General features: G+C 44.8%; 1 protein-coding gene across 1 annotated transcript; it reads right to left on the bottom strand.

The window, feature by feature from the left end:
* Positions 1-1,346: 1,346 nt before the first annotated feature.
* Positions 1,347-18,357, bottom strand: gabarapb (GABA(A) receptor-associated protein b). Its single transcript, XM_069920036.1, has 4 exons — positions 18,181-18,357; positions 12,100-12,178; positions 3,027-3,145; positions 1,347-1,821 (listed from the first exon to the last, which is right to left on the bottom strand). Exons 1-4 carry the CDS (start codon positions 18,268-18,270, stop codon positions 1,756-1,758), a joined length of 354 nt encoding a protein of 117 aa, XP_069776137.1. The 5' UTR covers positions 18,271-18,357; the 3' UTR covers positions 1,347-1,755.
* Positions 18,358-18,384: the final 27 nt, after the last annotated feature.

Raw genomic sequence — 18,384 nt, 5'->3', positions numbered from 1 at the left:
CTGGACATAGTACTCCAGGTGCGGTCTTACAGTGTACAGTTGCGACATTACCTCCCTACTCCTGAATTCAATTCCTCTAGCGATGAAGGCCAACATTCCATTTGCCTTCTTAATAACCTGCTGCACCTGCAACCTAACTTTTTGCAATTCATGCCCAAGCACTCCCAAGGCCAACAGCATGCTGTAGTTTTTCACCCTTTAAATAATATTCAGCTCTTTTATTTTTCTTGCCAAAGTGGATAACCTCACACTTACTAACATTGTACTCCATCTGCCAGACCTTTGCCCACTCATCCAGCTTAACTATATCCCTCTGCAGACTCTCCACATCCTCATTACAATTTGCTCTTCCACTCAATTTGGTGTCATCCGCAAACTTGGCTACACCACATTTTGTCCCCTCCTCCAAGTCATCAATGTAAATGATGAACAGTCGTGGGCCTAACACTGACCCCTGCGGCACCACATTTACCACTATCTGCCAACCTGAAAAACTCCCATTTATCCCGACTCTCTGCCTCCTGTCAGACAACCAATTTTCAATCCAGGCCAATATACTTCCCCGGACTCCACTTTCCTGTAACTTACTGATAAGTCTCTTGTGCGGCACCTTATCAAACGCTTTCTGGAAATCCAAATATACAACATCAATCTGTTCCCCTCTATCCACCGCACCCATTATATCCTCAAAAGAATCCTAACAAGTTTGTCAAACAAGATCTTCCCTTTCTAAAAGCATGCTGCGTCTGCCTGATTGAACCCTTACGTTTCAAAAGTTTCACTATTTCATCTTTAATGACGGCTTCAAGCATTTTTCCAACCACAGACGTCAAGCTAATTGGCCGATAATTTCCAGTCTTCTGCCTACATCCCTTCTTAAAAAGTGGCGGGACATTTGCTGTCTTCCAGTCTGCCGGGACCTGCCCAGAATCCAAGGAATTTTGGTATATGACCACCAATGCATCAACTATAACTTCTGCCATTTCCTTCAGAACCCTTGGATGCATATCATCAGGACCAGGTGATTTGTCTGCCTTTAGTCCCATTAGTTTCTCCATCACTACTTCCTTTGTAACAGCTATTTTATCAAGGCCCTCCCCAACATTCGCATCCTTAACTCTGCACTTGGGCATACTGGACATGTTTTCCACTGTGAAGACTGACACAAAATATTTGTTTAATGCCTCGGCCATTTCTTCATTTTTTGCTACCAGTTTTCCTTTCTCAAAATTCCAACAGAACAGGGTGGCTGGCGTAAACAGCTTCCAGCTGCTTTCCTGAACTAATATCCAGGACTCGATGGACGCAGGGTGGCAGTGACCAATAAAGGCACAAATGGGAAGCAGTAACATACTGATGTTTTATTATTAGGCTCCGAGGTACAGGAGGTGTGTCCTCTGGGAGATATCGAGCACAGCTGGCAAGAGACTTATTTGTTCAACTTTGACATTTTAAAAGGTGAATCAATAACGACAGAAGGAACTCCCCAGCCGATCCCACCACCCCGCCCACCCAAAAACCAGGGAAAAATAAAAACAGCCAAAAGCTTAGATACCAAAGCTGAGAAACTTGACAAATCAATTGAATTCAAAGACTGATTTTGCAGGTCCCTCCCTCCCACCACCCCCCACCCAAACCCCAGCCCATTTTATCCAGAGTGATACGACAGATGCACAGAAGGTCAGCACTTAGAGAACACACCAGCAAGTGCAGAACCGGAGATGGGTGGGCCTCCAATGTAATGAGCAGCAATGGCTACATCCCATAGACGCTTTCGTCACTGTAGGCGATGTACAGAAAGAAGTCTTCTTCATGGTGTTCCTGAAGGAGAAATGGGGAGAAATAAAAAGACAGGACCTACCTTTGGTCTCCCTGCCCTGTCCCATTCTCCCTCCACACCCCAACCCACCTCAACCCCCCACCTGTCCAACCCCAATGTCCTTCTCCTCCTTGGTCACCCCCTCCCCACCTTTATCCCCACTCCCAGCCTTGACCTGCCTGCTCCACACTTCAACCTGTCCCCACCCCTCCGCATCCCCAGTGCAACTTACCCCTACTCCTCTCACCACCATCCTCCCTCGACATCTCACCCTCCCCACCTGGTCCTCACCTCCCCCCACCTGTTGCTGCCTATCCTCCCTCCCCACCTCCATTCTCCTCCTCACAACCCCACCTTGACCCCCGCTCCCCATCTCGACCTGCTCTGTCACTGCCTCCTCTCCGTCCCCACCTTGTTTCCCCCCCACGTCCACCCCCCATCCTCTCCACTACCCCCGTCCCGCCTTGACCTCCTCTCTCCCCTGCACACCCCCGCCCCCATCCTCCTCCTCCTCTCCTCTCCACTCTGACCCCCCACTCCCTCCCTTGACCTGGCCCGTCATTGCCTCCTCCCGCATCTTTGCCTTGTCTTCCCTCCACCCCATCCCCAGTCTCATAATCACTTTTCCTCCATAGGTAAAAGGTAGAAAACTCTCATCCCGATTAATTAGAAACGTTCTGCCCCTTTTACCAGTCCATTATGCATTTAAATTGCTCCTTCATAGCCCAGTCTCCTAAAAGCACCAAGTTTTTGTAGCCAATGTTCTATGGAGTTACAATAAATTTTATAGTCAAAGCTAGTGAACCCCTGCTCAATTCCCAGGGTGGGAGAGAACACAAGAGTGAGCGACACATCAAAGTCACCAACTCAGGGAGAGGATGATTCAAGGGCCTCCCAACCTCGTGGAGTGGGTTTCCAACCTCATGGGTTGAATGGGGCCTGGACTGTGGCACATTGCACACACTACACTGCGATCGACCGCTGCTGCTTGCTGATCACCAATTTCCATCGTATCAAACCCAAACGGCCCACTTCTCAGCCGAGAACCCCAGTTTGGTTTTGGGGTTCACTTAGCAGGTTGCCTCCCCTCAATGCCAGCCGCCTCTGCCTGTGGCTCCGTGCACAGTGGCGAGGCAATTCCAGGGCTTTGGGACCATGCCCGACCGGTTGGGAGCAGTCCACCCACGCCCCGGCTGCTGTGACTGACCTGATAGAGCTGCCCCATGGTTGCACTGGTTGGTGGAATGACATTGTTCACGAAGAAGAAAAGGGCATCCTCGGCCCGCAGATGAATACGCTTACGGATCAGGAAGTAGAACTGTCCAACTGTGGAAAGGTGGGAGAGAAAAAAAAGGGGAAGATCAGTACGGAGCACCGAACCCCTCTACTTCCCCCCTCCACCATCAGACTCCTCAACAACAAACTCAGGGACTCATTTAAGGACTCTTATCCTTTGAACTTTAAGTTCTTGGGAGTCTCTATCTCGGAGGATTGTTCCTTGTCCCAACTCACCAAAGGCATCATGAAGAAAGCACGTCAGCGCCTCTACTTCCTCGGGAGAATGCAGAGGTTTGGTGTGACATCAGAAACATTGGAAAATTTCTATAGAGGTGTGGTGGAAAGTGTGCTGACTGGCTGCATCAAGGTCAAGGGACACCAATAAACCTGAGCGTAAAGCCCTCCTAAAGGTAGTGCCCACAGCCCAGGACACCATAGACAAAACCCTCCCCACCATCGAGAACATCCATGGGGAACGCTGCCGTCGGAGAGCAGCAGCAAACACCCACAAGTGGTCAGGAAGCAAAATCTACATTGTCCAGTGTAATCAGGTTTTGTAATGGTTGTTGCCTTCCATCTCTGTCCAAACAAAGGGATCATTAGCCCATTCAAATTGCACGACCTGGGTAGCCCTCCTAGGACCTGTGTGCAATTACTGGGGCAAAGGTGCTGGAATGGGGAAATCTACCCATTAAATCATCAAACCCACAAAGACGGGTCACATACTCAGCGGAAGTAGTGCCGGATGTTCGGATGCTGGCTGCCGGGTGACACACGCACACAAATGCTGACATCACCAGAAGAGTCAGGTCGGCCATTTTCCTGTTCAAATTGCCTGTGGATGTGACCTAGGTAGGTTTAACTGGGTTCCCTGACTCCCCGAGGTAGGTCAGGGACCCGGTTGGGTTCCGACGTGGTTGACCGGGTCGGACCCTTTCTAACTACTATGTAACTGGGGCGCTAACCAGGCGAAATGCCCGGTTAACCCCATTTTATATGGCAGTTTGAAAGGGCCTAGTGACGGCAAATGGATTTTTGTCATTGAGCGCGCGGGGTTCCTGTACCATGAAGTTTGCAGATGGGTGGATCATTATTAAATCCCTGGAGAAATAAGCCAATTGTTCTTGATGAAGGGTCTTTGACACAAAATCCTCCTTTCTGTTGAAGACATCTGAATTGTTGAGGGCCCACCAAGTCATTGCTGCTCTTTTTAATTTTTAGGCGCTTTTTTGTGCAGGTGGGGAAGAAACCCATGCTGCAAGACTGCTGAATGCTGTGTCTAGACAGCAGTAATTTCAATTTTACAGTTGCAAGCACCATAGCTATTTTTCCCCGTGGTTAAGAGCACAGGACTTGTAAACCAGGGTGTAGTGCGCTCGTTCCTTGCTGGGGCCTCATTTCTGTGAGGGGCACTGGACAAAGTGACGACTCTCTGTCTGCCTTACGGTAGACAAAAGTTAAAGAATTTCATGTATGTTACATTCTAAACATGACAATAATGGAACCTTTACCTATTTCAGAAACTCTGAACAGCAGTGCAGAAACTACAACACTGGGGATTTTCTCAGTACAATGAAGCAATTTCTGAACGCAACAGGAAAGCACCTGCAGTTCTGCATCAATGTACGTAGCCGAGATTCTTGTCCTAAAGGATGGTGACCCACGCCCCCCCCTCCGGACAGCAGTGAGCCCCGGCAGTAGGCCAGCAAGAGGCTGAGTGGCGGATGGCGCCACACAGGCTGCGGGAGACTGGCTCGTGGGAACCAGGTATCGGAATCTGGATTCAAGAGGGTGCTGAGACATCAAGAAAGGGCCTTGGGCGCGGAGGGGTTCCTGATCGTGTCGGTTTGAATCTGGAGCTCGGGTTGCCGATGGTTTGAAGCGGAGTCTGTGCGGCTGCAGGAATGCCAGAGGTGAATTCACGGACTCTCGGTGCCTCTGAAGGAGCTTTGCTTTCTCCTGTTGTTACGGGTACCGGGCAATGCTCACGGCGACTCTGCCATACAGCAGGGAAAAGTACATCATATATATTACATTTTTAATGTATTATTATGTGACAATAAAAGGTATCTTTGAGAATATAAAGTGAGGCAGGAGAGCCATAGACACCAACAGCTGTGCAGGGTATGAACACTTTCCAAATCACCAAATTGCTTTTCGAGCACATCCACTGAGTCATAATTCTTTTTATTTTTCACACTGTGAACCATATGTACAAAAGTTTCTCATAAAATTTACACAGTGGCATTTTCTTCCTTTTTCCCCCCTCCCCACCCCCCTCCGAAACCCATATTCAACATATACAATAAAACCATAAAACAATATCTTTACACAAAGGAAAATAAACAAGAAAAAATGCGTCATCTATTTATTACACACTGAATCTCGTCGTTTTGTCTTCTTATCATTTTCATTCTCATTTTAGGGGATGGAGGTCCTAGGCATGCTCTCTCTGATATGTTCCATGTATGGTTCCCAAATTTGTTCAAACAATGGGACTTTATTTTTTAAATTATGTTATTTTTTTCCAATGGAATACATTTATTCATTTCCATGTACCATTGCTGTATTCTCAGGCTCTCTTCCATTTTCCAAGTTGACATTATAATGCTACAGCTATCATAATGTTTTTTTTTGTGCTTTATCCAATTTGAGGCCTAATTCTCTACTTCTTATATTACTTAGAAGAAAGATCTCTGGATTTTTTACATGTTAATTTTTGTGATTTTATTTAATATCTGATTTAGATCTTCCCAAAACATTTCCACGTTCTCACATGCCCAAATTGCATGTACTGTTGTTCCCGTTTCCTTCTGACAGCGAAAACATCTATCTGATAATGTTGGGTCCCATTCTTTTAATTTTTGAGGAGTGATATATACCCTGTGTAACCAATTATACTGTATCCTGCGTAACCTCGTGTTTATTGTATTCTTCATAGTTCCGGAGCATAATTTATCCCATGTTTCATTTTTTATCTTTATGTTTAAATCCTTTTCCCACTTTTGTTTGGGTTTATAGCTTATTTCATCATTTTCCTTATCTTGCACCTTAATATACATGTTCGTTATAAATCTTTTAATTATCATTGTGTCTGTAATCATATATTCAAAGCTGCTTCCTTCTGGTAACCTCAGTCTGCTTCCCAATTTATCCTTTAAATAAGATTTCAATTGATGATATGCAAACATTGTACCATGAGTTATTCCATATTGGTACTTCAACTGTTCAAATGTTAATAAATTATTTCCCAAAAAACAATCTTCTATTCTTTTGATTCCTTTTCTCTCCCATTCTCTAAAGGAAAGGTTATCTATTGCAAAAGGGATTAGTGGATTTTGCATCAATAGTAATTTTGGTATTTGGCAATTTGTTTTTTTCCTTTCTAAGTGGATCTTCTTCCATATATTAAGTAAATGATGTTGCACCAGCTTTTCATCCCACTTATAAAGTATATGTTGTGCTACCTTCTCCCCTATTTTATCTAGTTCAATCTTAGTCCAGTCTGGTTTTTCTCTTGTCTGGTAAAAATCTGATAAATACCTTAATTGTGCGGCTCTATAATAATTTCTAAAGTTTGGTAACTGCAAACCACCTTGGTTGTACCTCTCTGTTAATTTGTCTAACGCTACCCTCGGTTTCCTCCCTTTCCACAAGAATTTCCTTATTATTCTCTTTAGTTCATTAAAAAAAAATTTCTATTAAAGGAATTGGTAACGTTTGAAATAAGTATTGTATCCTTGGGAACACGTTAATTTTAATGCAGTTAATTCCCCTCCCTAACAACATTAGCGGTAATTATTTCCAATGTTCTAAGTCTTCCTGCAATTTCTTTTGTACAATTTTGTACAGTTTGTACAAGTGGCTTAAGTTATTATCTAATCTGATACCTAGGTATCGGATTGCTTATGTTTTCCATTTAAATGGTGATTCTTTTTTAAATTCTGTATAATCCGCATTACTCATTGGCATCACTTCACTTTTCTTTACGTTGATCTTGTACCCTGATATTTCTCCATATTCCTTCAATTTCTTATGTAATTCTTTTATTGATATCTCTGGTTCTGTTAAGTATACTATAATGTCATCTGCAAATAAACTGATTTTATACTCCTCCTCCTTTATTTTTATCCCTTTTATTTTATTTTCTATTCTTATCAGTTCTGCCAAAGGTTCTATTGCTAAGGCGAACAATGAGGGGCCATAATGGACATCCCTGTCTAGTTGACCTACTTAATTTAAATTGATTCAATACATATCCATTTACTGCTACCTTTGCCAACGGTCCATTATACAATGCTTTAATCGAATTTATATATTTTTCTGGTAGATTGAACTTTTGTAATACTTTAAATAAGTAGTTCCACTCTACTCTGTCAAAGGCTTCTTCTGCGTCTAAAGCAACAGCCACTGTGGTTTCTTATTTCCTTGAACTGCATGAATTAGATTAATTAGTTTACAGACATTATCTGCTGTTCGTCTTTTCTTAATAAATCCAATTTGATCTTGTTTTACTATTTTTGGTACACAATCGGTCAATCTGTTTGCTAATAATTTCGCTATTATCTTATAATCTGAGTTAAGTAGAGATATTGGTCTATATGATGCTGGTGTTAATGAATCCTTTCCCATCTTTGGTATTACTGTAATTATTGCTGTCTTACATTAATCTGCCAAGTTTTGTGTTTCTTCTACCTGGTTCATTACTTCCAGGAGAAGAGGAATTAATAACTCTTTAAATGTTTTATAAAATTCTGTTGGAAATCCATCCTCTCCTGGTGTTTTATTGTTTGGCAGGTTTTTTAATATATCCTGTACTTCCTCTATTTCAAATGGTTTTATTAGTTTGTTTTGTTCCTCTTCTTGCAATTTCAGTAGTTCAATTTTAACTAAAAATTCCTCTATTTTATCATCTTTCCCCTCATTCTCAGTTTGGTATAATTGTTCATAAAATTCCTTAAAGTTTTCATTAATCTCTGTTGGGTTTTCTGTAATGTGTTTGTCCTTTTTCCTTGATGCAAAAACAGTTCTGTTTTAAGTTGCCAGGCTAATATTTTATGGGTTTTTTTCTCCCAGTTCGTAATACTTTTGCTTTGTTTTCATTATGTTCTCCTCCACCTTATATGTTTGTAATTTTTCATATTTTATTTTTTGTCTGCCAAATTCTCTCTTTTTCATTATATCATCCTTTTTTACTAGTTCCTTTTCTGTACTTACTACCTCCCTTTCCAACTGCTCTATTTCCCGATTGTAATTCTTTTTCATCTTAGTTACATAACTTATTTTCTGCCCTCTAATGAAGGCTTTCATTGCGTCCCATAATATAAATTTGTCTTTCACTGATTCTGTGTTTATTTCAAAATATATTTTAATTTGGCATTCACTAAACTCTCTAAATTCCTGCCTTTTAAGTAACATGGAGTTTAACCTCCATCTATATGTTCTTGGTGGGATGTCCTCCAGTTCTATTGCTAATAACAGGGGTGAATGATCTGATAGTAGTCTAGCTTTATACTCAGTTTTCATTCCATGTTTCATTTCCTGCATTGATTTAACCATAAATTTGTCCACATTATTCTTTTTGCTTGTCTTTTGTCCAGTTTTATCCAACACTGGATCCAAATTAAGGTTAAAATCCCCTCCTAGCAATATATTTCCTTGTGTGTCTGCAATCTTCAAAAAATATCCTGCATAAACTTTTGATCCTCCTTGTTAGGTGAATATATATTGAGCAAATTCCAAAATTCTGAATATATCTGACACTTTATCATTACATATCTCCCTGCTGGATCTATTATTTCCTCCTCTATTTTGATTGGTACATTTTTGTTAGTTACTAATATGGCTACACCTCTAGCTTTTGAATTATATGATGCTGCCGTTAGGTATCCTACCCAGTCTCTTTAATTTTTATGTTCCACTTCAGTTAGATGCATTTCCTGCACAGATGCTATATCTAGTTTTTCCTTCTTCAATAAATTTAGTAGCCTCTTCCTTTTAATTTAGTTATGTATTCCATTAATGTTTATAGTAATCAACGTGGCCATCTTATATCTTGCTTACACCTCTTTTCCACCTCCTCACCACCTCCATCCCCCTTTTTCCCATTTTCATCTTTTCATTTTCCCTTATTAAACTCAATGTATGACAACACATTTAAAACATAAAATACCCCAACAGTTCCCACACCCAATAATACCTTAACCCCAAATGCTCCCTCCATCTCTTGAGTTGCCCCTTATCCCTTGCCAGGCAACCACAACACCCCTTTCCATTTGGTTTGCAATCTTGCTCGCAAGCGTCAACTGATTTTGTAATGACGGTTATTCCCTCTACCCCCAGCCCCCCAAGAAAACTTTTTTTTATTTTTTTTTTTACACATATAACAAAGCTTTTTTTTCCCCCTTCCTTCCTTCCCTTCTCTTTTCCCTCTTTAGTTCTTTACATATACATTGTTTTTACATCTTTATATATACTTTATCGCCGTTCTTCATTCTTGTTACATCTCTTCATCTGTCCTGCAAATGTTCTGCTAATTCTTGTGCTTCCTCCGGATCCGAGTACAGTCTGTTTTGCTCCCCAGGTATAAATATTTTAAGCATGGCTGGATGTCTTAACATAAATTTATAACCTTTCTTCCATAAAATCGTTTTCACTGTATTAAACTCCTTTCTCCTCTTTAAGAGTTCAAAACTTATGTCTGGGTAAAAAAATATTTTTTGACCCTTGTATTCCAAAGACTTATTATCTTCTCTAACTTTATTCCTTGCCTGCTCCAGTATATCTTCTCTTGTCGTATATCTCAAAAATTTTACTAAGATGGATCTTGGTTTTTGATGTGTCTGTGGTTTCAGAGCTGATGCTCTGTGAGCCCTTTCTATTTCCATTCCTTCCTGCATTTCTGTCATTCCCAGGACCTTCGGGATCCATCCTTTTATAAATTCCTTCATGTCTGTGCCTTCTTCATATTCCTTCAGCCCCACTATTTTTATGCTGTTTTGCCTACTATAATTTTCCAACATATCAATTTTCTGAGATAACAACTCTTGTGTCTCTAATTTTTTGTCACTTTCTTCCAATTTTTCTCTTGTCATTTACTTCCATTTCTACAGCCGTTTCCTGCTCTTCCACATTCTCCTCTCTTTTCCCTATTTCTGTCACAACCAGTTCTAAACTTTGCATTTTATCTTCTGCTCTTTTCATTTTCCTTTTAATTGCACTAAATTCTAATGATAACCATTCTTTTAATGATCTCATTTGTTCTTCAAAAAAGGATTTACCTTCTATTTCTCTGTGAAGATCTTGGTTTTCTTCTTCCTCTTCTTCTGTGTGTCTGTGTCTCTTCTGTTTTTCCTGATTAGCTGCTTATATCTCTTTGTCGGGCATCCTCTAGCTGGCCTCTTACTGTTGGTCCTCCCCTCCTGGGCTGCTCGTCTGTCAGGCCTCCTGCCGTTGATCCTCTTGTCGATCACCCCTCCGTTTTTCTCCCTCGTCCTCCAGCTGAGCGCCCTGGTGTCGGGCATCCCTTAGCTGTCCGCGCTGTGGGTGCCCACTCCTTTGCTGAGCCCCCCCTCCTGTCGGTGTCCTCTTTTTCCTTTGATTACGCACTGTACACTTTTGTTTGGCTCCAAGAGCAATTTTTGGTCCACCGGTCGGGAGGTCACGACTCCTCAGGGCAGGCACCAACCTCGGGGATCAGGTGCTCCTCGCCACCACAGCTCCCTGTTCCTTCGTGCAGATAAGGCCTTCTTCTTTCTTCTCCGGTGATTTTTCTTTTTATTCAGTTGTTTTTACTTTCTCCTTCTTGGGTGCCATCTTCTTTCTCTTCTCTGTCACTTTATCTTCTATTTCTTATATTTTATTTTTGTTGTGCTTTGTCTTTTCCTAACTTTTTTCCTTTTTTTCTGGAGAGGGCTGGTTTTCCCAACTGGCCACTACTCCACCACGTGACTCCCCTCCACTGATTCATAATTCAAGGTGAATTTCAGAAAACCTATTTTGCCGGAATATCAAATAACCCCAAACAGTTTACAGGCTAATATACACAAAAGCTGAAGATTCCTGGAGGGATTCAGCAGGTCAGAACAGCATCCACGAGTAGACATCATTTTAGATCTGAACCCTTTAAACTTAAATTTTTTTTTTAGACATACAGCACGGTAACAGGCCATTTTTGCCCATCCTGCCCAATTACACCCAATTAACCCACAACCTCAGGTGCGTTTCGAACAGTGGGAGGAAATCAAAGGAAACCCATGCAAACACAGGCAGAGCATGCAAACGCCTTCAAGACAGAACAGGATTAGAACCCTGGTCCCAATTGCTGGCACTGTAATGGCATTGCGGTCCCCACACTGATCCCTTTCCCCACTCTCTCCCCACAGCCTCGTGTCTGTGCCCACACTGATCACACTGCCCCGCCCTCTCCTCAAAGCCCTACGTCAGTCCCCACACTGATCCCACTGCCCCATGTCGGTCCCCACACTGATCCCTACTTACAAAGTTTATAGACATATAGCTTTGCTAAGTATATATGGTGTTCAAACAATGTTCACATCACATAACACCCAATTCATATTAAATGGTGCATATATGTACACCAATAGGAGGTAGAAAGAGTGAAATCAGGTGAAGGTGGGGAAATCACATGCCAATTTCAGTAACTGTTCAATTTGTCCGGTAACATCAGGCAAGGATGTGGCTCAAATATTTTGATCTACTCTATGTGCTTTCGATTTCAGCTCTCCACGCAACATTAATTAACATGGAATTAAATCTCACAATGGCTCAGAGTAACTTCAATGAAAGGATCAGGGATGGTAGGGTTTAATGTATATCGAGGATAGTTTGGGACAGAAGCCACCCAGAAATAGGTGCTGACTTACACAGATCACAAAACGTCATGGGCATGAGTGGGTTACAAGCATCAACAGACCAGAAAGAGGCCATTTGGCCCAACAATTCCACACTGGCTCACTGCCAGAGGGGCAGAGACTGCTTACCTGTCAGGTCAGATGGTACAAGATATTTCTTCTTGTCCAGGTCCCCTATCCTGGCTTTCGGAGCCTTCTCTACAATCACCTGCACAGATAAAATAGAGGCACTCTGTAAATGTGACATTTTAATTATTCCTTCACCTCATCCTTCCAAGTTAAACATCCCAAAGGAACCTTGTACAGTGGCAATTATTCTTTTCTTCGGCTTGGCTTCGCGGACGAAGATTTATGGAGGGGGTAAATGTCCACATCAGCTGCAGGCTCGTTTGTGGCTGACAAGTCCGATGCGGGACAGGCAGACACGGTTGCAGCGGTTGCAGGGGAAAATTGGTTGGTTGGGGTTGGGTGTTGGGTTTTTCCTCCTTTGCCTTTTGTCAGTGAGGTGGGCTCTGCGGTCTTCTTCAAAGGAGGTTGCTGCCCGCCAAACTGTGAGGCGCCAAGATGCACGGTTTGAGGCGCTATCAGCCCACTGGCGGTGGTCAATGTGGCAGGCACCAAGAGATTTCTTTAGGCAGTCCTTGTACCTTTTCTTTGGTGCACCTCTGTCACGGTGGCCAGTGGAGAGCTCGCCATATAACACGATCTTGGGAAGGCGATGGTCCTCCATTCTGGAGACGTGACCCACCCAGCGCAGCTGGATCTTCAGCAGCGTGGACTCGATGCTGTCGACCTCTGCCATCTCGAGTACTTCGACGTTAGGGATGAAAGCGCTCCAATGAATGTTGAGGATGGAGCGGAGACAACGCTGGTGGAAGCGTTCTAGGAGCCGTAGGTGATGCCGGTAGAGGACCCATGATTCGGAGCCGAACAGGAGTGTGGGTATGACAACGGCTCTGTATACGCTTATCTTTGTGAGGTTTTTCAGTTGGTTGTTTTTCCAGACTCTTTTGTGTAGTCTTCCAAAGGCGCTATTTGCCTTGGCGAGTCTGTTGTCTATCTCGTTGTCGATCCTTGCATCTGATGAAATGGTGCAGCCGAGATAGGTAAACTGGTTGACCGTTTTGAGTTTTGTGTGCGCGATGGAGATGTGGGGGGGCTGGTAGTCATGGTGGGGAGCTGGCTGATGGAGGACCTCAGTTTTCTTCAGGCTGACTTCCAGGCCAAACATTTTGGCAGTTTCCGCAAAACAGGACGTCAAGCGCTGAAGAGCTGGCTCTGAATGGGCAACTAAAGCGGCATTGTCTGCAAAGAGTAGTTCACGGACAAGTTTCTCTTGTGTCTTGGTGTGAGCTTGCAGGCGCCTCAGATTGAAGAGACTGCCATCTGAAGAGACTACAGTGGCAATTATACACAAATGATAAACACCAAAACAGGCAAAGTTGTCATCAAACTGCATCTCAAACCCAGAAGCCCTGGAACTAACTGATCTAAAGGCCCCAGTATCCCTTCTGTGAAGGTGCAGACCTGGGATTTGGCTGGCATCATCACAATGGATGTTGGACCCAGGTCCATCTCACCTGTGATTACTGTAACACACCCTTTCAAATCACTCAGCCTCAATGTACATCTTCCGATTGCATGACACAACCTTCAGACCTGGAGCACCACAGGGCTGCATTCTCAGCCTCCTGCCCTACTCTCTATATACCTATGACTGTGGGGCTCTGTACGACAGCACCATCTCCAAATGTGCTGACGAGACCTCGGCAGTGAGTTGCACAAAAAGAAGTAATGAGTCATCAGGCAGGAGGGAGGGTGAAAATTTGGCTGAACGGTGCATCAACAATAATCTCACATTCAATGTCAACAAAACCAAGGAGCTGGTTGTTGAAGTCAGGAAAGGAAAACTAGAGGTGGACGATCCAATGATCATTGGAGATCAGAGGTGGAGAGGGTGAGAAAATTTAAGTTCTTGGAGGTCATTATCTTGGAGGATCCAACACACCTCTACTTCCTCAGGAGTTTGCAGAGGTTTGGTATGGCAAATTTCAACAGAGGTGTGGTAGAAAGTGTGCTGACCGGTTGCATCACGGTCTGTAAAGCTGTGCAAAAGGTAGTGAACATGACTCAGGAGACATCGCAGGAAAAACCCTCCCCACCATCAAGAACATCGACAGGGAATGCTGCCATCGGAGGGCAGCAGCAGTCATCAAGGATCCCATGCCACCCAGCACATGCTCTGTTCTCGCTGCTGCCATCAGGAAAGAGGTCTCGGGGCCATAAGACCCGCACCCCCAGATTCAGGAACAGCTGCTCCCCCTCCACCATCAGACTCAACCACAAACACAATCAGGGACTCATTTAATGATTCTTACTTGTGCACATTATTGATTTTTTTTTCCTCTCTGTATTGCAGTCAGTTTGTTTACATTTCTTTATTTGTTTAAATGTGAATGCTGTACACATTTTTTTTGCATTACCAATCAGTGGTAATTCTGTCTGGCCCGCAGGAAAAGGAACCTCAACATTGTATGTGACCTCATGTATGTGCACTGAGAATAAAATTTAAATCTGAATCCGAGCACTGTAATGGTAGCTTCTTCTTTCTTCGACTGAACCTTTTTCACAGAACAATAGTCCTAATTGTTGTTTGAATCACAGGGAATAGATTACAGGCAATAATACAGTGGATTTTAAACAAGACAAGCAGCCAATCTATACAAAGCAAGACCCCACTGACAGCAGCAAGGTAAACACATGACCAACATCTCAACTAGTAACGACTGAAAAGTGAGATATAACCATATGCTCTTTTGAAGAGAGTGTCACACTACTTTCACCCGAGGAGGCAGCAGAGCCATTGCAATTGCAGCGGGCTGCCGTGCAGAAGGACTTGGGAGGGCTTGTGCATGAATCACAAAAGGTTTGCTAATGCAGCGGGCGAATGAGAAGGCAAATGGAATGTCGGCCTTCATTACTAGAGGGGTTGAATTGAGGAGCTGGGAGATTCTGCTGCAACTATACAAGGTGCTGGTGAGGCCGCATCCGGTCTCCTGACTTGAGGATGCACTGGCAGTTCACCAGGTTGATTCCAGGGGTCGGCCTATGAGGAGAGATCGAGTCGTCTGGGACTGTACTCGCTGGAATTTAGGAGAATGAAGTGGATCTTATAAAGTACAAAATTATGAAAGGTGTTGATAAGAGAGAGGGACGTCAGTTGTTCCCATGGGCAGGGGAGACCAGAACGAGGGGGTAGAGCCTCAATATTCAGGTAGTAGGTTTAGGACGGAGATGAAGAGGAACTGCTTTTCCCAGCGGGTGGTGAATCGGTGGAATTCGCTGCCCATTGAAGCAGTGGAGGCGACCTCAGTAAATATATTTAAGACAAGGTTGGAGAGATTTCTACATCATTTGGGGAATTAAGGGATACAGGGAAAAGGCAGGTCCATGGTGACAAGTCTCTCATCAGATCAGCCACGATCTCATGGAATGGCAGGGCAGGCTTAATGGGCCGGATGGCCGACTCCTGCTCCTGTTTCTGAAGTTCTAATGTTCAACATACAATTCACTGACAGGGCAGCTGAAAATGTATGCTGCAAAGCAATGAGTGAGCCTCAGATTCTAGAGGCTTAATGCATCCCAGAGCAATGGTTCAAAATGAAAGGGTGCTGAGGGATTTACACATTCAATGACTCACACAGTTCAATACATGAAGGTATCCTCCCCCCCCCACCATATTTAGAAATATCCTTAATCAGTGATGGCCTCTTGCAAGCCCAGATCAGGTTCAGAAATTGCGGGAAACATCTGGCAAATCGACGATGCATTTTATATTCCATTCTCCATGTGGGATCCTATGACTATCCCATGGTTTCCAGATTTAGCACATGAACAGCCTCCTTGATCCTTTGCTGGCCAGAAATGGGAGAGAAAGACAAAGCTCTGTGCAAGAAATAGTCCCAAATGGATATGGAAACCTTGCAGTCCAAATGAAAACCTCAAAGCATCATCACCAAAAATAATTCACTTCCTTTCCCATGAGACAAGTACAAACTTCGCAGTATGACTCAAAGCAGATACCCATGCACATCGTGCAAGAATTCGCCACAGTAAAAATCAATATGTAGGGTCTTATGATTAACTATGATACTTCAAAGCATCTTACTCTTTTCTCCCTCAATGACATAAGGCTGATTTTTGCAGTCAGACCAAGTGATACAAAACCATAGAACATTACAGCAAAGAAATGAACCCCTCGATCTCTGCTGAACTATTAATCTGCCGAGTCCAAACTGTCCTGCACCCAGTCCATCGCCCTCCGCACCCCTCCCATCCATATACCTATCCAAATTCTAAATGTTGAAATTGAGCCCACATTCATCACTTCAGCTCACTCCACAATCCCACCGCTCTCTGTGTGAAGAAGTTTCCCCTGAAACTTTTCCCCTTTCACCCTTAATCCTCTGGTTTGTATCTCACCTCCCCTCAGTGGAAAAAGCCTACGTACTTGCATTTACTCTGTCTGTCCCCCTCATAATTTTAAATACCTCTATCAAATCTCCCCTCATTCTTCTACGCTCCAGGGAATAAAGTCCTAACCTGTAACTCAGTTCCTCAAGTCCAGGCAGTATCTTCATAAATTCTGCACTTCTTTAATTTTATTGATATATTTCCTGTAGTTAGGTGACCAAAACTCAGTAGAATACTCCACATTTGGACTCACCAATGTTTTGGACAACTCCTATGCTCAATACTTTGATTTATGAAGGCCAATATGTCAAAAGCTCTCTTTACAATCCTATCCACTTGTGACGTCACTTACAGGGAATTATTTATCTGTATTCCCAGGCCCCTCTGTTCTACCGCACTCTTCAGTGCCCGACTGTTCACCATGTACGTCCTTTGTTGGTTTGTCCTTCCAAAATGCAAGACCTCACTTGTCGGTGTTAAATTCTATCTGCCACTTTTCAGCCCATTTTTCCAGCTGGTCCAGATCCCTCTGCAAGCTTTCCTCGCTGTCCAGAATGCCTCCAATCTTTGTGTCATCTGCAAACTTGCTGATCCAATTTATCACGAGGTTTAAAAAAAAAGAAAATCTGAAGTCGCTGTGCTTGTAGCAAAAGCACAGAAGTGCCGGAGGAACTCAGCCGGTCTCACAGTGTCCATAGAAGGTAAAGATATATTACCAACATTTCAGGCCTAAGCCTTTGTTTAAAAAATGTGTTGAAAGTTTGTCTCCTGAGATGGAGTCAAAAAGATCGAGAAAAGGGAGCGTTGCAAGAAATGGACCAAGTAAATTAGAGGTGGGGGGGGGGAAAGAAGCTTTCAGGAACTAAACATCGGTAATATATATGGGGGGGAAGGTGAAAGGATCACCTGGGGGGGGGTCGTCAGTAATATAAACGGGGGGGAGGGGGGGGGAAAGTGGTGACAGGTCTCACCCCGGGGAAGAGAGAGAGAGAGGTGACAGGTCTCACCCCGAGGAAGAGAGAGAGAGAGGTGACAGGTCTCACCCCAGGTTGGGGGGGGGAGGTGGAAGAGAGAGGTGACAGGTCTCACCCCAGGTTGGGGGGGGCGGAAGAGAGAGGTGACAGGTCTCACCCCGGGGAAGAGAGAGAGGTGACAGATCTCACCCTGGGGGGAGTGGGGAGAAAGAGGTGACAGGTCTCACCCCAGGTTGGGGGGGGAGAAAGAGGTGACAGGTCTCACCCCAGGTTGGGGGGGGGGGGGGGGAGAAAGAGGTGACAGGTTTCACCCCAGGTTGGGGGGGGGGGGGGAGAAAGAGGTGACAGGTCTCACCCCAGGTTGGGGGGGGGGGGAAGAGAGAGGTGACAGGTCTCACCCCAGGTTGGGGGGGGGGAAAGAGAGAGGTGACAGGTCTCACCCCAGGTTGGGGTGGGGGGGGGGGGGGGAGAGAGAGGTGACAGGTCTCACCCCAGGGGGGGAGAGAGAGGTGACAGGTCTCACCCCAGGTTGGGGGGGGGGGGAGAGAGAGGTGACAGGTCTCACCCCTGGGAGCCCAAGTACCGACTCACCCCATCCCTGAGCCGGGCTCCGACTATCCCGGTCCATCCCACCCCCACTCCAACCTCAAGGGGCTTCCTATGACGGCTTCCCAGGGTAACTCCCCCCCCCACTCGGGGCCTAGTCCCTCCTCACGTACCGCGCCACCCCCCCTCCCCCGGGGCCGGGGCCTGGCGTACTGACCGGCACGCGGTCCGGGTACTTTTTGCGGATCTTCTCGCCCTCCGAACGCCGCTTCTCGAACAGGTGCTCCTCCTTGTACTGGAACTTCATGGCCTCGGGCCTCACTCGGGCTCCACGTCGGGCCTTCACCTCCGCCGCTGCCGTCTCCTCCCCCCCCCCGCGCCGCGCGCTCCCGCCGCTCGTCCCCGCCGCCGCGGACCGACA

This window comes from Narcine bancroftii, chromosome 2, assembly GCF_036971445.1.
Source record: "Narcine bancroftii isolate sNarBan1 chromosome 2, sNarBan1.hap1, whole genome shotgun sequence".
Lineage (NCBI taxonomy): Eukaryota > Metazoa > Chordata > Chondrichthyes > Torpediniformes > Narcinidae > Narcine > Narcine bancroftii.
This window is presented reverse-complemented; position numbering and strand designations above follow the sequence as displayed.

Excerpts from the sequence above, each read along its gene's own strand:
- gabarapb (XM_069920036.1), bottom strand. The coding sequence starts at position 18,270 with ATGAAGTTCCAGTACAAGGAGGAGCACCTGTTCGAGAAGCGGCGTTCG. Across the intron at positions 12,179-18,180 it reads AGTACCCGGACCGCGTGCCG|GTGATTGTAGAGAAGGCTCC; the intron begins GTCAGTACGCCA and ends TTATCTGTGCAG. Across the intron at positions 3,146-12,099 it reads TGTACCATCTGACCTGACAG|TTGGACAGTTCTACTTCCTG; the intron begins GTAAGCAGTCTC and ends ACCTTTCCACAG.